We start from the raw sequence: 22,523 nt of genomic DNA on the forward strand, positions 1-22,523 counted from the left end.
AAGTTTCAATCTGTTCAATATTTTTTTTTATGTAGTTGTTTTGGTCTGTCTAGTTTTTCCCCCCCCCAGCAATAATTGTAATTACTTTACTATAAACACTGACCAATAATATTCCATAAAATATATTATGCAAAATCATGTTTCAACTAACAAATGTTATTTTTGTGTTCTTATGTAGCTTGTACATGCTGGTTTTACTATACCTGATGTTTTTACTAACCTACACTAAAACACACCGCTCAATTTAAAACAAAGGAATATTTAGATGGTTGTGGATAGTTAATTCATTGTATACATGTTGAAGATTACACTAGTCTGTTGTTGGCTATAGGATGTTGTTTCCCTGGTGCTCCCATTCTCAGCCTGAGTACAAGAGAAAAACAAAAGAGAAGCTTGTCTTTCTAACGACAAACTGTTAGGTCGTTTAGGGGAGAAAACCCCCAAAAGTGTGCACCTTGTGTGCGTTTACTATGAAAGCAGTCTCCACCAAAGCGGGAACATTGCCTTTAAATTTATGTCACTCTGTAAAGCTGAATTTCCGTGATGCAGATTGAATAGAGTCTTAACAGTCTGGTCCATAATTATTGACACTCTTGATAATGATGAGCAAAAAATATAAGTCCGTAAGGGAGTTGCAGTGATGAGACAAGACTGTAACTACCAATTGGATACCACGAAAAAATGTTTTAAATTAAAACATTTAAAAATAAATATTGATATATTATTATTATTATTAATAATAATACAAATTAATGTATAACATTGAAATACACAATGATAAATTATAGCTGAGTCAATAGAGCACAAGGACATCCTTGCCGGCCGAACCCCCCCCTAACCCGAACAACGCTGGGCCAGTTGTGCGCCACCACATGGGTCTCCCATGGGACAGCTTGGGAAATTCCAGAAAATTATGTCATGGCTTTAGAAGCTTTGTAGACCTCCACAAGTCTGGTTCATCCTTGAGAGCAATTTCCAAACGCCTGAAGGTACCACGTTCATCTGTACAAACAATAGTACGCAAGTATAAACACCATGGGACCACGCAGCCGTCATACCGCTCAGGAAGGAGACGCGTTCTGTCTCCTAGAGATGAACGTACTTTGGTGCGAAAAGTGTACATCAGGCCTCCCGGGTGGAGCAGTGGTCTAAGGCATTGCAGTGCTAGCTGTGCCACCAGAGACTCTGGGTTCGAGCCCAGGCTCTGTCGCAGCCGGCCGCGACCGGGAGGTCCATGGGGAGACGCACAATTGGCCTAGCGTCGTCTGGGTTAGGGAGGGCTTGGCCGGTAGGGATCGAGCACTAGTGACTCCTTTGGCGGGCCGGGCGCAGTGCACGCTGGACCAAGTCGCTAGGTGTACGGTGTTTCCTCTGACACATTGGCGCAGCTTGCTTCCGGGTTGGATGCGCGCTGTGTTAAGAAACAGTGCGGCTTGGTTGGGTTGTGTTTCGGAGGACGCATGGCTCTCGACCTTCGTCTCTCCCGAGCCCGTACGGGAGTAGAAGCGATGAGACAAGACAGTAACTACTACCAATTGGATAGCACGAAATTGGGGAGAAAGAGGGGGTAAAAAAATAAAAAAATACAAGTGCAAATCAATCCCAGAACAACAGCAAAGGACCTTGTGAAGATGCTGGAGGAAAAAGGTACAAAAGTATCTATATCCACAGTAAAACAAGTCCTATATCGACATAACCTGAAAGCCCGCTCAGCAAGGAAGAAGTCACTGCTCCAAAACCGCCATAAAAAAGCCTGACTATGGTATGCAACTGCACGTGGGGACAAAGATTGTACTTTTTGGAGAAATATCCTCCGGTCTGATGAAACAAAAATAGAACTGTTTGGCCATAATGACCATCGTTATGTTTGGAGGAAAAAGTGTGAGGCTTGCAAGCCAAAGAACACCATCCCAACCGTGAAGCATGGGGTGGCAGCATTATGTTGTGGGGGTGCTTTGCTGCAGGAGGGGCTGGTGCACTTCACAAAATAGATGGCATCATGAGGGTGGAAATTATGTGGATATATTGAAGCAACATCTCAAGACATCAGTCAGGTAGTTAAAGCTTGGTCGCAAATGGGTCTTCCAAATGGACAGTGACATTTTACCCCCAGTGCATACTTCTAAAGTTGTGGCAAAATGTGGCCATCACAAAGCCCTGACCTCAATCCTATAGAAGATTTGCGGGCAGAACTGAAAAAGTTTGTGCGAACAAGGAGGCCTACAAACCTGACTCAGTTACACCAGCTCTGTCAGGAGGAATCGGTCAAAATTCACCCAACTTATTGTGGGAAGCTTGTGAAAGGCTACCCAAAACATTTGACCCAAGTTAAACAATTTAAAGGCAATGCTACCAAACACTAATTGAGTGTATGTAAACTTCTGACCCACCGGGAATGTGATGAAATAATTAAAAGCTGAAATAAATAATTCTCTCTACTATTATTCTGACATTTCACATTCTTAAAATAAAGTGGTGATCCTTACTAACCGAAAACAGGATATTTTTACTAAGATTAAATGTCAGGAATTGTGAAAAACGGAGTTTAAATGTATTTGGCTAAGGTGTATGTAAACTTCCGACTTCAACTGTATTTACTATGGAAACATATACAGTCAGGCCTGAAATTATTGACACCCTTGATGAATATTATAAAAAATGACTGTATAAAATATATGATTCAAATACTGAGCTATATTGTATGCTACATTTGTATATTTAATTTTTTGTAAAAAAAAAAAAAAAGGGAAAGTATTGTATTATAAATCCTGGGTTTATAGTATATTATTTTATACTACTAAAATTGCACAAAGAGATAGATTTTGTTTAACAAGTTTAAAAAAAAGGTAGGGGTCAAAATTATTCAAACTTATTGTGAGGATAATGACATTGGGATTGGAGAACACATTTTGGGGGGGGGATCTTAGACCATTCATCCATACAGAATCCTTCCAGATCCTTGATATCCTTCGTCTGCACTTCTGGACTGCCCTTTTCAATTCAAACCACAGGTTTTCAATGGGGTTCAAGTCCAGAGACCGAGATGGCCATTGCAAAATGTTGATTCTGTGGTCAATTAACCTTTTCTTTGTGAATTTTGATTACTGCTTGGGGTTATTGTCTTGCTAGAAGATAACCTGCGGCCAAGTGTCATCCTCCTAGCAGAGGCTACCAGGTTTTTGGCTAAAATGTCCTGGTACTTGGTGAAGTTCATGAGGCCGTTGACCTCAACAAGGGCCCCAGGACCAGTGAAGGCAAAATAGCCCCATAACATCACTGATCCACCACCATATTTTACTGTATGTATGAAGCATATGCTTCTGTTTTGATATTGTATTTCCATCAACTAGGTTCAATGCTCTTGTTTTGCTTGGTGGGCAAGGGTGTTTCATGTGAGTGTATATACTGTAAGTGGGTGTTTCATGTGAGTGTATATACTGTAAGTGGGTGTTTCATGTGAGTGTATATACTGTAAGTGGGTGTTTCATGTGAGTGTATATACTGTAAGTGGGTGTTTCATGTGAGTGTATATACTGTAAGTGGGTGTTTCATGTGAGTGTATATACTGTAAGTGGGTGTTTCATGTGAGTGTATATACTGTAAGTGGGTGTTTCATGTGAGTGTATATACTGTAAGTGGGTGTTTCATGTGAGTGTATATACTGTAAGTGGGTGTTTCATGTGAGTGTATATACTGTAAGTGGGTGTTTCATGTGAGTGTATATACTGTAAGTGGGTGTTTCATGTGAGTGTATATACTGTAAGTGGGTGTTTCATGTGAGTGTATATACTGTAAGTGGGTGTTTCATGTGAGTGTATATACTGTAAGTGGGTGTTTCATGTGAGTGTATATACTGTAAGTGGGTGTTTCATGTGAGTGTATATACTGTAAGTGGGTGTTTCATGTGAGTGTATATACTGTAAGTGGGTGTTTCATGTGAGTGTATATACTGTAAGTGGGTGTTTCATGTGAGTGTATATACTGTAAGTGGGTGTTTCATGTGAGTGTATATACTGTAAGTGGGTGTTTCATGTGAGTGTATATACTGTAAGTGGGTGTTTCATGTGAGTGTATATACTGTAAGTGGGTGTTTCATGTGAGTGTATATACTGTAAGTGGGTGTTTCATGTGAGTGTATATACTGTAAGTGGGTGTTTCATGTGAGTGTATATACTGTAAGTGGGTGTTTCATGTGAGTGTATATACTGTAAGTGGGTGTTTCATGTGAGTGTATATACTGTAAGTGGGTGTTTCATGTGAGTGTATATACTGTAAGTGGGTGTTTCATGTGAGTGTATATACTGTAAGTGGGTGTTTCATGTGAGTGTATATACTGTAAGTGGGTGTTTCATGTGAGTGTATATACTGTAAGTGGGTGTTTCATGTGAGTGTATATACTGTAAGTGGGTGTTTCATGTGAGTGTATATACTGTAAGTGGGTGTTTCATGTGAGTGTATATACTGTAAGTGGGTGTTTCATGTGAGTGTATATACTGTAAGTGGGTGTTTCGTGTGAGTGTATATACTGTAAGTGGGTGTTTCGTAAATACACGAGGGTATCAGTGGGTGTAGACATATGCAGGACTCGCGATTGCAGTGGCATATAGGGATGAAGAGGAGGAGGAGGAAGCCACAGCCAGCAGCAAATGGGCCCAAATGATCAGATCACAGGATGCACTAGGGTCCATCTTTCCCACAGCAAAAGCACAAGTCAAACAGGGAACACATTTTTGTTCAGCCACATTGGATAATGGCAAATACCCAGTCAGTGTAACTTTGGTTATCCAAAACAACCCTATCAATGATGATTTAAATCATGTTGATGATGATGAAGCAAAACTTGGCAGTTGTAGATCTGGTTACCTCTATGCCTGTGGTCATTGGTGGCGTTGTCGTGTTTGTTTTAAGTGGAGTGAGGTGTGTTAGCATGGATAACTTTCAGACCGTTTAAAACTTATTTAGGCTAACTTTGGCCACAATAAACCTCTGATTGAAAAACCCTTGTTGCCATTGTTGTCTGAAACTGGATTATTCCGATCAAATTAATGTATAAAATGTAGCCCAGCTAGTTTACTCACCTGGCCCAGCAAGTCAAATTACTTCACCAAATACTTGCGCATTACTGTTGATTGATGCACAGCTGTAGACCACACTATCTCGGGCCTTTTTGAAAGCCTTCAATATCAAGATGTCTTTGTTTATCTGGTCCCCACTGAACACTTTGGAGTCAAAAAAGTATGTGCTTTTCTTAATTATTGGAATTTAACGTTGCAATATACTCCATTCCAGCGTTGTCCTTCACTCGAAACCAAATCAACATGTTGCCCCTAGGTTTCGGGCTCTATCCCTTTTCTCTGTTAGAGAACTCAGTTCGAGAGTTTTTGATAGCGTTTGTGAACATAATTGAGATTCAACAAATAAATACATAAATAAGTTCTTATTTAAAGATGTATTTAAAAAATGGAAATGACTGAAACGTGATCAATTATACAACTGGGTTACAAGCGTATAGCCTAAAACCATTTTGTTCACAATAAGACATTCTAGAGACAAACCTACAACATAAATTAATTTACCGTTCAGATCGAAATTTAAATAGCAGTAGACAATGCTATTTATTACAATGGTATTGTTTGTTCCAATAAAAGTTTCCTATTTAGTCAGTTTACTACATGAATGCCAATAACATTGTGCATATAGGCCTCCCTAGGCTAATTGTATTTCAGATTGAAAAAGCTAAAACATTATATATTGCCACACTTATGAACTAGGCCTTTTAGAGTGCATGTATTCTGGCGACGTGGAAATCCATCGATCACTGTTGTTTAAACTATCCGCCCTACATTGAAGGAAAAAACTCCATAGGCTATACCATGCTTACCTTGACAAAAGAACAGTGAAACAAGTGTCTGCATCCACTTTTGGCCCATTTTCATGTATTTTGGCACAGCAATACTTCCAAGATCTCCATCATGGTATGTACAGTAGAACCCGGTATGATGAGGAGCTCAAAACGACCTTAAACCCCTCCCCAAGTCATTTCTCATCACTGTTAAATCGAATCATTTGCAGGAGTCATTGCAGGTGGTCTGTAAAGGCTGCTCAGGCAGAGCTCACCAATCTGCGCGGCGCCTCACAACAGGCTGGCGGCTTTGTGCACAAATTGCACGCGGTCTGTGCGCTCACCCACAGCACATTGTGGCGACAAAAACGAGGTAAAGACTAGGCCAAATACAAATGGAGTCAAACTTTCAACGGAGGGGGAATGAATGTAAGACAAGAGCAGCAGCTGCACTTTTGAGGACGAGATTCTGTGCTGCCGGGTGACATCGGTTGCAAGAATATCCGAATAATAGCATCAGCAGCCCTATAATTATAAAGGCTATTATCGAGCCTTGAGACTATTTGTTTCAAATAATGTTAACACATTTTTAAAAATATGTTATTTATTTGTAGTATTGCTATTATATTTGCAACAAAATGTACTTATCATGTAGAACGCCTATATCATGTCCAAATTAGGCTATAGGCCTATATTTCACTCATCTACAGCCTAAATCAGTGCATGGTGTCAAAGTTTAATAGATAGCCTAGACATTAACAGATTAGACATCTGAAATAACCCTAAAAGAGTATCACACAGCCATAGATCCTGACATACTGTAAGATAACGTTCAAATACATTTTGTTTTGAAGGGTGAGGCTCTGCTTATAAGATTAGTTAAGGTTCCTCTCTTGTGCAAATACAATAACATTGAATCGAAATTAATTTGGATAACTTTTGGATCAATTTTGATAACAATCTGACACTATAAAGCTCATAAATAACAAGGCCTATTCATGAAAGATACAGTGATGTGAATAAATGTTTGGTTACATCGCCCCCTAAATGCAAGACATAGTTCACCAAAAGTACATTTTTGTAAATAATTTTTCCTCAACCCTACCAGCCCTTCCCTGATTGGAGTAAACTAATAGACAACACTTACAGCTATTTTTTACTCACACAGTGCACTCTAATCTTAATTTCAACCCTCAGATGTCCACAGACTAACCCATCTTTCCCAGTACTCTACTATTTTAATATTTCCTTTTGCAATACTTCCTACTATTTTACTGGGATGTCTTACGAGGGTCTTGAACCTCTGTATTTGTACAATTTCTACCGAGATTGCCCTAAAAATAAATACTTTACCTAAGAATATATTCATATTTCCCATTGATTGGTTGTGTTATTTGTTCAAGATCTGCTAGCATTGATTGTAGGTCCATCTGACCACAGACATTATGATTTAACAACCATTCCTGGACCTGACTCCAAGAGCGAGCCACTGAAGGACAGTACCAAATGAGATGATCTGTTGATTCAGTTTCCTCGTGCTGCACAGGGCTGACTGTTCAACGGTAGCCTAGTGGTTAGAGCGTTGGACTAGTAACCGAAAGGTTGCAAGTTTAAATCCCCGAGCTGACAAGGTACAATTCTGTTGTTCTACCCCTGAACAGGCAGTTAACCCACTGTTCCTAGGCCGTCATTGAAAATAAGAATCAAACATCTCCAATCTAAAATCAAATCTAGAGTCGGGCTTTCTATTCCGCAACAAAGCCTCCTTCACTCACGCCGCCAAACTTACCCTAGTAAAACTGACTATCCTACCGATCCTCGACTTCGGCGATGTCATCTACAAAATAGCTTCCAATACTCTACTCAGCAAACTGGATGCAGTTTATCACAGTGCCATCTGTTTTGTTACTAAAGCACCTTATACCACCCACCACTGCGACCTGTATGCTCTAGTCGGCTGGCCCTCGCTACATATTCGTCGCCAGACCCACTGGCTCCAGGTCATCTACAAGTCCATGCTAGGTAAAGCTCCGCCTTATCTCAGTTCACTGGTCACGATGGCAACACCCACCCGTAGCACGCGCTCCAGCAGGTGTATCTCACTGATCATCCCTAAAGCCAACACCTCATTTGGCCGCCTTTCGTTCCAGTTCTCTGCTGCCTGTGACTGGAACGAATTGCAAAAATCGCTGAAGTTGGAGACTTTTATCTCCCTCACCAACTTCAAACATCTGCTATCTGAGCAGCTAAACGATCGCTGCAGCTGTACATAGTCTATCGGTAAATAGCCCACCCAATTTTACCTACCTCATCCCCATACTGTTTATATTTATTTACTTTTCTTCTCTTTTGCACACCAATATCTCTACCTGTACATGACCATCTGATCATTTATCACTCCAGTGTTAATCTGCAAAATTGTAATTATTCGCCTACCTCCTCATGCCTTTTGCACACAATGTATATAGACTCTCTTTTTTTCTACTGTGTTATTGACTTGTTAATTGTTTACTCCATGTGTAACTCTGTGTTGTCTGTTCACACTGCTATGCTTTATCTTGGCCAGGTCGTAGTTGCAAATGAGAACTTGTTCTCAACTAGCCTACCTGGTTAAATAAAGGTGAAATTTAAAAAATGTAAAAAAATTTAAAAGAATTTGTTCTTAACTGACTGACTTAAATAAAGGTAAAATAAATAAAACCTATATTGAGCATTATTTTTGTGGCAAGAATTTTATATAATATTTTAAGTGAAAATAACGGATTGATGTATCGATTGTTGTTTTGTATATACGTTCATAAACCCCTGTTCCCAACTATCTTGAACTTTATACGGCATAGTTGTCAAACCTCTCTACCTTCAGTGAAACTGCTCCATTTTACGATTTACACTAGTCATTTTAAGCCATGCATGGTTTTTCACTGAAGGCAGACAAACCCATGCATTCCTTTTTCTTTTTAGTAATTACTTCCATTTTTGTGGCAGAGCTGCGTGAGTTGGAATTACTTTTGTAATTGAGAACACGTCTCCATACACATTCGATAATTGCTGGTGTGACAATTTTACCGTCCTTATTTACAATGTCATTCATAAACATGATACCTTCCTTATACCTTTTTATTTCTCAAAGAAACAAGGTCTTTCCTCTATCGGTACATTGAAGTTTTTCATTTGCTGTAATATTTGTTCTGTCTCTTCTGGAGGATGTAATTGGAATTGTACCCAACTCTGTATGGTTTTATTTAAAAAGGAGGATACTTTAAACAGGGTTTCATTGTCAATCCACCGGAAATGGTTGGTTTTAATCTGTATGACGGTTAAAAAAACAAAACATTTTTTTAAAACGTTTTGAAAATTAGATGTGTCTCTCTTAGTAGCCTGCTGGAAACCAGGTTTGGATTTCGATATCATTTCGGTATAATGTTGGCTTTAAGAGAGAGGTTTAATGCCGTAATATTTAATAGTTTTAACCCTCCAAACTCATCCCACTAGGCACAAACCGGTTGAATCAACGTTGTTTCCACGTTGAGCCAATGTGGAATAGACGTTGAATTGATATATCTGCCCAACGGGGATGTTCCTTATATAAATATGCCCGTTTAACTTTAGCCTACTTCCATTGATGATTCAAGTCGAGGAAACGAGAATGACTGCACCTGTTGTATCGATGACTCAGTGGGGAGGATTTGAGGATGGAGGTCATAATGAGCAAGGAAACCTGCCTGCAGAACCCAATGTTTTGAGACATATTTTTCAAAAGGCAACTCAATTGTAGTCTAGACTCATTGTAGACTCATGTATCCACTTCATTTATCACCTTTTACGCATATCAACATGGATAGGCTATTACGCCACAGTCTCACCAGCCCTATACTGGCTATTATAATAATTTCTTGCCTAATTGTTGGCGTAGGCGAATGTGTCGCCCGCATTATATTAGAATTTTGGCCACACTCTCAAAACTTAGCCAAGGACATGACAGTTTCAGCACGCTGGACAGAACCAATGACGGGTCTGTTCTCCTCTTCTCTTCACTTCTACTGGTCTGTTCCAGAAAATCCGCTGTCCTTTCTCCTAATACCTTTGTGCCTGTATGTTTCTCTTCAGTTAGCTAAGATATGTAAAAAGAAGCTTCGATGGAAAGAGTCCTGACTCAAAGACAGACTTACCGGAAGAGTGTAGGCTTCAGAAACCAACTCATGCGATCAGCCAAGTGACATCACCTGTGGCGCAACGCTGTAGCCTATACATCCTGTAAAAGTGTGGAAACATGACTTTAGCTTCAATACACACAGTGCATTCGGAAAGTATTCAGACCCCTTGACTTTTTCCACATTTTGTTATGTTACAGCCTTATTCTAAAATGGACGAAGAAAAAAAATCCTCATCAATCTACACACAATACCCATAATGACAAACTGAAACCAGGTTTTTGACATTTTTTCAAATTTACTACAAATTAAAACCAGAAACACCATATTCACATAAGTATTCAGACCTTTTGCAATGAGACTTGAAATTGAGCTCAGGTGTATCCTGTTTCCATTGATCATCCTTGAGATGTTTCTTCAACTTGATTGGAGCCCACCTGTGGTACATTCAATTGATTGGATGTGATTTGGAAAGGCACACACCTGTCTATATAAGGTCCCACAGTTGACAATGCATGTCAGAGCAAAAACCAAACCATGAGGTCAAAGGAATTGAGCAATCAAGCAATCGGGGCAGAGTGGCCTTGGTCAGGGAGGTGACCAAGAACCCAATGGTCACTCTGACAGAGCTCCAGAGTTCCTCTGTGGAGATGAGAGAACCTTCCAGAAGGACAGCCATCTCTGCAGCACTCTCTACCTTTATGGTAGAGAGGCCAGCCAGAAGCCACTCCTCAGTAAAAGGCACATGACAGCCCTCTTGGAGTTTGCCAAAAGGCAACTAAAGGACTCTCAGACCATGAGAAACAAGATTCTCTGGTCTGATGAAACCAATATTGAACACTTTGGCATGAATGCCAAGGGTCACATCTGAAGGAAACCTGACACCTTCCCTACTGTGAAGCATGGTGGTGGCAGCATCATGCTGTGGGGATGTTTTTCAGCGACAGGGACTGGGAGACTAGTCAGGATCGAGGGAAAGATGAACGGATTAAAGTACAGAGAGAGCCTTGATGAAAACCTGCTCAGAGCGCTCAGGACCTCAGAATGGGGCGAAGGTTCACCTTCCAACAGGACAACAACCCTAAGCACACAGCCAAGACAACGCAGGAATGGCTCGGTGAAAGTCTCTAAATGTCCTTGAGTGGCCTGGACTTGAACCCAATCGAACATCTCTGGAGAGATCTGAAAATAGCTGTGCAGCGACGCTCCCCATCCAACCTCACAGAGCTTGAGAGGATCTGCAGAGAAGAATGGGAGAAACTCCCCAAATACAGGTGTGCCACACTTGTAGCTTCTTACCCAATAAGACTTCAGGCTGTAATCGCTGCTAAAGGTGCTTCAATAAAGTATTGAGTAAAGGGTCTTATTTACTTATGTAAATGTATACATTTGCAACAATTTCTAAAAAAAAAACTGTTTTTAATTTGTCATTATGGGGTAGTGTATGTAGATTGATGAGTGAAAAAACAATTGAATCCATTTTAGAACAAGGCTGTAATGTAACAAAATGTGGGAAAAGTCAAGGGGTCTGAATACTTTCCAAATGCATTGTATCTTCAATATGAAGCAATCTTCACTCGACCTGCAGCTGTGGGCGTAAAAACACTTCCATTTGACTTTCCATTTTAGAGATGAAGTGCTCCCCTCGTCTTGTTCATGTTGCAATAACAGCATGTGTCACTTCATGCCCTTCCTTTACTTTGGAAAAGGAAAGAGCACTTTTACTTACTTTAGATTATACTATAGTATCCCAAATCTGAATGTCATCTTTAATACTGAGACAATAACTCATAACCTTTTCAGTCAGCAGGGGGATTGTGTTGGTGTGTTCTGTAGTTAGAAGGTGGGTGTCCAGGAAGAGCCAGTCAGACAGAAACAGAGGGGCCCTGACAGTTAGCCAGTTTCCATTCCTTTGTATCGGCATTGACTCACCTAACCATCCATGGTGCTTTCTGTCTACCCCCACCTGGGCTTCCCTGTCTTAGTCACACCGAGGCCTCTCTGACCCCAAACATTGTGTGTGTACGTGGGGGGGGGGATGACCGGGGGATGCCGGTGAGAAAGAGAGTTCCCTGAACATTTAGCACCAAGCACCACATTAGACAAATGGAGAGTGTGAGTAACGTGCCATTGACATGTAGTCAGAAGAAGGCTCCCGTCATTGGAGATGCAACAAAAGCAGTATTAGGATCATTTCCCCTGCCCTTATAGGGGCACTATGGATTGTGGGAAGGGAAGAGACGGAGAAGCTTCAGTTGGGTGAACTCAGCGTACAGTAAGTAACCATGGCCGACTAGACAAACAGACAGACAGACAGATTTTAAATACCTTATTTGAATCAACAAATCTCATTACAGTTGAGAAGGACTCAAGCAACTCAAAGGACACCGATATCTGGACACTTATGGACACAGAAAGCACCTCCTTCTCCAAACAACTAAGCTGCCCATGACAGCTGACACGGAGCAGTAGCTTGCTATCTGCTTTGCCTTTGTCCTATGCAGCCCTACAAAAGGACAAATACTTTCAGTCTATGTACACACGTACATGCACCTATCTAAGTATACACTCGCAGATGTGTAACCCCCAAAAATGTATATGGAATTGGCTATTTTTAAGACAATAGGACAGTGTGTAAGACAATAGGACAATGTGTAAGACAATAGGACAATGTGTAAGACAATAGGACAATGTGTAAAACAATAGGACAATGTGTAAAAAAAATAGGACAATGTGTAAGACAATAGGACAATTTGTAAGACAATAGGACAATTTGTAAGACAATAGGACAATTTGTAAGACAATAGGACAATGTGTAAGACAATAGGACAATTTGTAAAACAATAGGACAATGTATAAAACAATAGGACAATGTGTAAGACAATAGGACAATGTGTAAAAAAAAATAGGGCAATGTGTAAGACAATAGGACAATTTGTAAGACAATAGGACAATTTGTATGACAATAGGACAATGTGTAAGACAATAGGACAATGTGTAAGACAATAGGACAATGTGTAAAACAATAGGACAATGTGTAAGACAATAGGACAATGTGTAAGACAATAGGACAATGCGTAAGACAATAGGACAATGTGTAAGACAATAGGACAATGTGTAAGACAATAGGACAATGTGTAAGACAATAGGACAATGTGTAAGACAATAGGACAATGTGTAAGACAATAGGACAGTGTGTAAAACAATAGTGATCAAGTATATTAGAAGTCCATTGTAAATGAACTAAGGCTACATTAGTTAAATACATTTTGCTACGGGGTTTCTAATTGGGAATGCTGAAGCCAATGACATGAGGCCTTTCAAGATGCAGATTTGAAATATTTCAACATAATTTGTTCTCAGTTTAAGCTGTCTGAGAGAGATATCTATTATCATGGTTGACATTGTTTCCGTTGTTTCTAAAGATTGATGTTTTAACTTTATGCGTTAAGTTTTGCAAATGCTTTGTCTGTGTTTGTTTAGGGCTAAAATGTAAATATAAACTGTATACAGCACTTCATTAAAATGTTTTGTCAAATGTTTTGTCTGGCATTGTTGAATTAATCACTGTGTATAGTCAACTATATTTCAATGTTTCGTACATTACATAACCAAGCCATGGCCGAGTGATCAGAGATGAAAAATGTTCGGTAAAGTATTTGACCAAATATGCACAGGGACTGTGGTGTAGGCTATATGCACATAATAGGGGGAACACCAAACAATAACAAATGTAAATAAATGTGGTTCTTGACATTGCTGTAGATTGCCCTTTGGTGTAGCAATAGAAAGCGTAACAGAAATGGATGTGCCCAAGTTTACTATTATGGCTACTGTCAGAAGGACAATCTACAACTGAGACTACAAATACTAAACATTATGAGACTAGAAGAGCAACAATATCTTCAGCAATACTTACATAATATTTTGTGCAAAGGTTTAAACATATACTTTTCTAACTAAAATATAGTACTATTGTTTGTATCATAAAAAGCTATGTTTGGTTGTTTCATTTTCTCGTCAAATAAGAGGAAAGACCATAAAATTGTCATAGACTGTTTTCTCTGCTACAACCACGGCAAGCGGTACCGGAGTGCCAAGTCTAAGACCAAAATACTCCTTAACAGCTTCTACCCAAAGCCGTAAGACAGCTGAACAATTAATAAAATGGCCACCGGACTATTTACATTAACACCTCCCCCCCCCCATTTATTTTGTACACTGCTGCTACTCACTGTTTATTATCTATGTATAGTCACTTCACCCCTACCTACATGTACAAATTACCTCAACTAACCTGTACCCCCACACACTGACTCGGTACCGGTACCCACTGTATATAGCCTTGTTATTGTTATTTTATTGTGTTACTTTTTATATATATTTTTTAAACTTTAGTCTACTTGGTAAATATTTTCTTAACTCTTCTTGAACTGCACTGTTGGTTAAGGGCTTGTAACTAAGCATTTCACGGTAAGGTCTACACTTGTATTCGGCATATGTGACAAATAAAGTTTGATTTGATTTGATATCTTTCAAAAACATAAAAGAGAAGAAGAATTTTAGGAGTACTCTTGTTTTTTCATATAATCCTTATTACACATTACATTCATAGGCTAATGTGTGTTTGTTGAAGTGGATATTTATAAAAGTGATATACGTTATTTTTTACTATGCTCATGCAGATACCATATATTAAAACATAGGATTACTTTTCAATGATAGTTTTTACTGTATATGCTTCCGTAACAATCATTGATATATGTTTTCTCAAGTGATTACTATTCTTTGTATATATCTTTTATTACAATACACGTTCAGTACATCTCTCTTTCGGATAACCAAATACCATTCCAGATAGATGTATTGGCTGTTGTGAACATGTGCACTAAATTGGAACATGTTGATGTGCAGAGCAAGAACATAGGATGCTTGATTTAGGGCAAGTGAAATGAGTAATGTTAATTTGATAGTACTGTTTCCACTGGTGTTTACCAGGACTGTAAAATAAAGTGTTTTCCTATGTATTTAGTATAGTATCAATGGGTACTTTTGTTCTGTTACCTGTGACAAAGAAACATCGTTTGTCAACCATAGGCTACCAAATACATAGTGATGCTTTTTTCAATTAATCTTTAAAAAAAACTATGTGTAGGGTAACGTGGGGTAACTAGTGCTGTGTAAGGTGCCTCGTGACAAACCATGTCCAAGTCATCGTAAAGTATAAAAGATAACTGTGTAACTCGATTAATTTACTTGTAGATGATTTGGTAAATGCTAGTTTAGGCACCATTCACTTGCATTGGATTGCCGGGTGGGCAAGATGCCCCATTGGAGGGGGGAGGCAGTTACCCCCAACATTCTCACCTTAGTGAGATCTACTGCTTTATTAAAAACTGATAAAAATGTGTATCTCTAAACAAGTGGATTATTTATCTTTAGGCTCCCCTAATGGTATATACTGTATCTATACACAAGTTTATAGATCTAACTTAATCAGATTAATATATATATATATACCAAACAAACACTTTACAAAAAACAAAAGGTTGAAACCCAAACAAAAGAGCGAGGAGTACCTCGAATAATGAACATACGTGCACAATGATTAACACAAGGGATGAGACCTGTAATCATCTGCGCAATCCACAATGGCACGAAAGCCAAAACACACAGCACAGGTACTCGCACGCACCAACGGACATTGTAACAATAATAGACAGCACCATGGTGAACAAAGGGCACATATATACAAATACTAGTCAGTGGGAATAGGGGACAGGTGTGCGTGATGAAAGTTCCGGGGGAATCTGTGACAGCAAACAGGGAATGTGTTGGGGGGAAAAAATGGTTACCCCAGGTGGCTAGTTACCCCATGTTACCCTAATTATTACAAAATGATTAGATAAAAACTCTGTAAAATAAAGTGTAACAATGAACTGAAATTCTGTGTACATTTCTGATGCCCACTTATCTTCCACCATCTAAACCACTGCAGTCAACTTTTCCCATTTATTTAGTCATGACAAAATATCAAATGAAATAAAGAATGAGACAACCCAATGAGAGGAGTTTTAATAAAGTTGAGGGTTTTTTCATGTCTGACGACAGTGTTTTCTCTCACTTTTCCTCCCTCCCTCTCTCTCTCTTTCTGTCTCTGCCTGTGGCGGGCTCTGTGGTCGCTCTGTGGTTGTTTTGTTTCAGTGTCAAGAAGAGGGGCTCAAAGTTGAAAGAACAGAGAAAGAGTGATAGCGTCTCAGTGTGCACAGTGCGCTCTCTCCTCTCTCTTTCTCGTGCCCTCTCTTTCTGTCACACAGGAAAGGGTCTTGTTCACTCGCTGAGACCTGAAGAACCACGGAAGACAGATGTTTTTGCTGCAGGTGTGCATGCTGTTTCATACAAGCCTTATCGTTGTGTTTATTATATATATACACACTAATATTGTGGTTGACATCAAGAAAGACAGTTTTTATATAGTGTGTTACATGTCTCTGCTTTCTGTTCAATGCAATATGAAGTGAAATGGTGGAGCAGGCTTGATTATGTTTGTGTTTAAACGCACAGTCAGATTAAAAGTCTCCCACTCAACAGTTAAACAAGGAAATACCACACACACACACCTCGCTCTGGTCCCTATGATAAGATGACAGTAAATGGACATGAAGTAATGAATGACAAAAAAAAACTATTTTATTCATCAACACATGATGCACACAGACAATAATCACATTAGGCTACTGAACCAGAATACAATGCTTCATATTGCTTTGACTCTATTGAAAGTACAGTTTTGCCAAATATCAATAGGCAAACCACGGTATTGTTCTTCCAGATGGGCAATGCATGGCAAACACAAAACAATAGATATACAGTATGCACCTATTTACAAGTAATGTATTTTATTTATTTATTAAAAGCTGCTTTTGTGGTATACTAGCACATGAGAGTAATACCAGTTCATAAAAAATGTCTTCTGTTAAATACATCCACTTAATTAGAAAACCACAGCCAGAGGCAGTAACATTGTGGACAGCATCCTAAGAGTTTCCTTTTAGACCGTTGCATTTTCAGGTAAGTTCATTGCTGCAATGAACAAAGAATAGAAAAGTGACATGCTAATAAAACTGTGTTCAGATTTAGTCGAATTGGATTCCTGGAAGGAGAGCCAATGACACATAGAGCACTGTCTCAGAGTCTGCAGTGCGGGCTCTCTGTCTTACTTCATTGGTCTTTTCCTGTGAGGCGGTTACAAAACAGACAAACAGACAAACAGTCAAAGAGAGTCAACTACACAGAGATGAATACAGGGACAAAGATTGTCTCAATTATAGAGAAAGTCAGATCGACCACACAACATTTGAGATTAGAAGCGTGACCAGGACCTGTATTCACAAAACATCTCAGAGTATAGGATCAGGTCCCCGCTGTCCATGTAATCGTACTCACTGTGATCTAAAAGGCAAAACTGATCCTACTCTGACGCTTTATGAATACAGGCTCAGATCAAAGAGTCAAAGAGTAAGTCACAGAAATCCATACAGAAGCAGGTAGAGATATTTTATTGTGTTGTGAGAAAAGGGGAGAGGAGGAGAAGATAAACATCACATGGAACTTACTTGGCAAACTGATGTCGACACTTTTTGGGTAGTCCTGCAACACACGCACACAATTCATTCAGAACAGCATACTAACAGTCATAAACATGAATACATTACTGTCTCCCCCTTTCAACCCCATAGGAGCAGCAGGTATACTGATATCCCACACAGAATACATCGATTACGATGTTGTTGCTTACTCCCAAAATAATGCACTTTATTGTCTTTCCCTTGTCAAACGTTAAATGTTGCAGGTTGAAATGTTGTTCGTCCCTGGTCGGGCTTCATTTATAATTTGATATCCACGTAACTCAAGTTTTCCCGCAAATATTCCATTGCCATCAATACACAGTTTACACGAGAGTTAAGCACGTACATCTCAAGTAAGGATTAGGCCCTGCGTGAGCAGTGTCTTTGACAATTGACAATCCGAATTACAAACAGCACTGGAGCTGGGTGGTTCTGCTATATTGCTTTACCGGCAGGTAAGCAAGGCGAAAAGACACTCACGGCTGAAGTAGTACAGTGTGTAGATCAAAGCCACAGCCAGGGTGAGGAGTACTCCGACCAACGGCCACAGAACTTTGTAGCCACAGCCTGGAACCCAATACAACACACTGTTACAGTGTTTTAGCAGCTTGTAACACAACATCCAACCAGTTGTAACATAACTAAACATACAAAATGAACCTGTAACACATTCAACTTGTTACGCAGACAACAAACAACTTATTAGACAGACTTCTTAAAAGTTATGAACCTCACCTTCTGGGGTTTGATAGTTCCTTTTGGTGCAGCGGCCGGTTGGGATTCCTGGGGGCTTGGCCTTGGGCTTCGTGACAGGGGTTAATGTTGGGCGAGTTTCTGGTGGGACACAAAAATAGACAGACAAACGTACGAGACACACCGTGAGAGAAACAAAATAAACAAAACATAACGGAGAGAGATTTGGACAGATGAAGAAGCTTAAGGATGACAACTCAAAATACAGGTCTGCAACTGGTCGCAAGGGAAAATTCTAATTGCTTTTATTTTCTATAACAAGGCTGAATTCCGCACTGACGTTCTGACTTCCCAATATTTGGTAATGAATTCCAACCCAGCTCTGAAGGGACACAAAGCGAAATCTGAATCAAAGGTTGAACTGTTTCGGGAAGAACATGGAAAATGAGGAGACTGCTGTGTTCCCGGGTCATGATAAATATAATATGGCAGATGTGAGTGAGTGCGTTCCACAGTCGTGTAACTCGTTCTAGGAGGGAAATGTAGGAATTCTGGATTGATTCAGGAAATCTTCTCATCTCTAATCAGTCATATGAACAATGGGAAGCGTCAGTGCCGTGCAGAGTAATGGCTTCCTCTCACCTCCGGGTCTGAGAAGAACTCCTGGCCTCCACAACTCGTTCTCTTTCTGGTTCTGGAGCATACAGGAGTACAACCCTGCGTCCTCTGCCTTTATTTTAATGATGCGCAGTGTGAAAACCACCTTGCTCCCCGTGTCCCTTTTACTGGCCTTGAACCTGTGTTCATCCACCCCGGGTCCGAAGAAGGCCCGCTCAGCATTGTTGAGGCTGAGAAGGAACTGGAAGCCGGAGTTGTTGTGGTGTGTGCGGAACCAAAAGACTGTCTGGCAGGAGCGGCTGGAACACTCACAGCTGACGACCTCTGTGTTGTTGATTGGGGGGTATTGGACAAAGTGGGACTCGGTTGGTGTCAGGCTGTACACTGGAAAAGGAGAAGTGAATGGGGGTTGAGTTTGGCTGGACAAACTGTCGCCACATCAAAGAAGACCAACAATACTGATGAAATAAGGTCCTATTGTCATTTGTGCATGCTGGACAGAGATCACAATGATAAGAAGACATGACGGATGTCCGTAACACTGGTATGCTCTTTCATCATTTTGCCCTGACAATTTTTTTTTACTAGATTGAAACATTATTTGCTTGTGCTTCACTGTAAATAAATGATTGTGCTTTCAACAGTGTTATTGAAACCTGTTTATTTACGACAGGTACATTTAACCAGAAATACATCAAGCGAGACAGAATGAGATAAAGAGTCGAGATTGTTCCATTTAAAATGAAGCAAAAAAACCTGAAGTGGTGGAGAGATAGACACTGTGTTCGAACCAATAATTTTGCAAGAATGGAAGTGTTAAACTATGGCACCTTGGGACCATGACATGTAGCAACACAACAGAAAGGTTAGACGAGAGACTTATCTATAAAAGGTGACATTCTGAGGCAAACGTTGCGAGAGACAATGCTGAACTGTTTCGCTTCGCTTCTTTACATGCAATGCTTCACAGAAATATGTATACATATCTTAACTTCAGAGCTCTCGTTTGGATTTAAGAAAAGCTATTGGTTGTCGTTGAATGTCAGTCATGTTTTGGAGATATCACAATTATTGAAGGTCTGTGCATTTTTGGCTCTGGCCTACTGTTTTTCGTTGGACGTTTATCCAATCATCACTAAAACAACGTATCACCCAAATCACCAAAAATATTTGACAGGACTTCATACAAAGAAAACACTGGGGCCTCATCCACACTCCTTTAACACTTAACATTTCCTGGTGTCAAACCTTCTTGCAAACATACACAAGTCTAGACAGAAATAACAACCTTCGCCAAAATGGAATGAGAAGTAAATAACAACAGCGCATACACTTGTCATTCTGACTATCACTAGTTGTCAAGGTAGGCCTCACGCTGTTCCTGAGACCTCAACAGAAAATAACTTGTTGACCGTGAGGTAGAGATAATATTGGGGTCCTTTACCTGTTTTCCACAAGCACACCATTGTCCATACCAGTGCCAACGGGCTCATCTTGAGTGGTCGTGTGTTTATGATGCGCGTCGTCTCGAGGGTTAGCTGAGGGTCGGCAAAACTGCTTTCTTTTCCCTTCCTGCATCTGTCAGAGAACAGGGGAGCAACTGAACTAACATGGCCAAGTGTCGCCTGGGTAACACCCCTACGTGACAACACACAGCCACGCACCAGGCCTATCAGAGAGTGAGACACACACACACACACACACATACTTCTAATGAAGAGAGGAGATGAAAGTTCAATGTATATCTAATGGCAACATGTCAGAAGTTCTCCACATATAAGACGCTTCATATCCTCTTGTTGATTGCTCAAAAGACTTTGTCTGTACATGTCACAGTATCATACACTATTATCAATAGTGTATGATACAGTCATGTATAATCAAATTTAAAAAACACATAAACCTTTGAAGTTTGTATACATGAACACTTTTTATTCCTAATTCAAAATGTTTATTGCGGTATGCTGTAGAAGTGCCCAGACACTTTCTAAATCATTTCACTTGGTTTTAAGAAACTTACCTCACCAGTTATAACTCTCATCGGGAATATACTGCTATTACTTTGCAGTAAAGGGGATGCTACACAAAGATGTATCTACTCAGAATAAAGTAACGCTCATGGACCAACAAAGTGAACAATTCCATAATATCAACAATTACTTTTCCCAACCGATGGACATCTAGAACCATAGGCAGAAATTTCAGTCAAGGTCGGCAGTATTTACAATCTGTAACAATAGTGCTGGTATACACTAGTTTTGTACTACGGTGCCTTTGGAAAATATTCAGACCCCTTGACTTTTCCCACACTTTGTAAGGTTACAGCCTTATAATTTTTTTTAAAATTAAGTTTATTTATTCCCCTCAAACTACACACAATACCCCATAATGACAAAACAATAGGTGCTCTTTTTTTTTTAAATGAACGTAAATATCACATTTACATAAGTATTCAGACCCTTTACTTTGTTGAAGCACCGTTGGCAGCGATTACAGCATCGAGTCTTCTTGGGTATGACGCTACAAGCTTGGCACACCTGTATTTGGGGAGTTTCTCCTATTCTTCTCTGCAGATCCTCTCAAGCTCTGTTAGGTTGCATGGGGAGCGTTGCTGCACAGCTATTTTCAGGTATCTCCAGATATGTAAGATAGGGTTCAAGTCTGGGCTCTGTCTGGGCCACTCAAGGACATTCAGAGACTTGTCTGAAAACCACTCCTGCATTGTCTTGGCTGTGTGCTTAGGGTCTTTGTCCTGTTGGAAGGTGGACCTTCGCCCCAATCTGAGATCCTGAGCAGGCTTCATCAAGGATCTCTCTGTACTTTTGCTCCGTTCATCTTTGCCTTCGATCCTGACTAGTCTCCCAGTCCCTGCCACTGAAAAACAACCCCACAGCATGACGCTGCCACCACGATGCTTCACTGTAGGGATTGTGCCAGTTTCTTCCAGACGTGACCCTTGGCATTCAAGCCAAAGAGCCAGAGAATCTTGTTTCTCATGGTCTGGGAGTCTTTTAGGTGCCTTTTGGCAAACTCCAAGCGGTCTGTAATGTGCCTTTTACTGAGGAGTGGCTTCTGTCTGGCCTCTCTACCATAAAGGCCTGATTGGTAGAGTGCTGCAGAGATGGTTGTCCTTCTGGAAGGTTCTCCCATCTCCACAGAGGAACTCTAGAGCTCTGTCAGAGTGACCATCGGGTGCTTGGTCACCTCCCTGACCAAGGCCTTTCTCCACCGATTGCTCAGTTTGGCCAGGCAGCCAGCTCTAGGAAGAGTCTTGGTGGTTCCAAACTTCTTCCACTTAAGAATGACAGAGGTCACTGTGTTCTTGGGGACCTTCAATGCTGCAGAAATGTTTTGGTACCCTTTCCCAGATCTGTGCCATGGCACAATCCTGTCTCGGAGCGCTACAGACAATTCCTTCGACCTCATGGCTTAGCTTTTGCTCTGGCATGCACTGTTAACTGTGTGACCTTATATAGACAGGTTTGTGCCTTTCCAAATCATGTCCAATCAATTTACCACAGGTGAACTCCAATCAAGTTGTTGAAACATGTCAAGGATAATCACATGAGCTCAATTTTGAGATTCATAGCA

The 22,523-nt window shown here is 40.2% G+C and overlaps 1 protein-coding gene and 1 pseudogene across 1 annotated transcript; both read right to left on the reverse strand.

Moving 5' to 3' along the window:
* Window positions 1-358: 358 nt before the first annotated feature.
* LOC112233727 lies at window positions 359-6,260 on the reverse strand (annotated as a pseudogene).
* A 10,401-nt stretch (window positions 6,261-16,661) lies between these two features.
* On the reverse strand, window positions 16,662-20,643 carry LOC112233813. The gene is made up of 6 exons (XM_024401686.2): window positions 20,377-20,643; window positions 18,957-19,316; window positions 18,357-18,455; window positions 18,102-18,188; window positions 17,610-17,643; window positions 16,662-17,228 (listed from the first exon to the last, which is right to left on the reverse strand). The coding sequence occupies exons 1-6, from the start codon at window positions 20,636-20,638 to the stop codon at window positions 17,210-17,212; spliced, it is 861 nt and encodes a 286-aa protein (XP_024257454.2). The 5' UTR covers window positions 20,639-20,643; the 3' UTR covers window positions 16,662-17,209.
* Window positions 20,644-22,523: the final 1,880 nt, after the last annotated feature.

This window comes from Oncorhynchus tshawytscha, linkage group LG02, assembly GCF_018296145.1.
Source record: "Oncorhynchus tshawytscha isolate Ot180627B linkage group LG02, Otsh_v2.0, whole genome shotgun sequence".
NCBI classification, from domain to species: Eukaryota; Metazoa; Chordata; class Actinopteri; order Salmoniformes; family Salmonidae; genus Oncorhynchus; species Oncorhynchus tshawytscha.

Excerpts from the sequence above, each read along its gene's own strand:
- LOC112233813 (XM_024401686.2), bottom strand. The coding sequence starts at position 20,638 with ATGTGTGTGTGTGTGTGTGTGTCTCACTCTCTGATAGGCCTGGTGCGT. Across the intron at positions 18,189-18,356 it reads GAACTATCAAACCCCAGAAG|GCTGTGGCTACAAAGTTCTG; the intron begins GTGAGGTTCATA and ends ATTGGGTTCCAG. Across the intron at positions 17,644-18,101 it reads CACACTGTACTACTTCAGCC|GACTACCCAAAAAGTGTCGA; the intron begins GTGAGTGTCTTT and ends CGTGTGTTGCAG.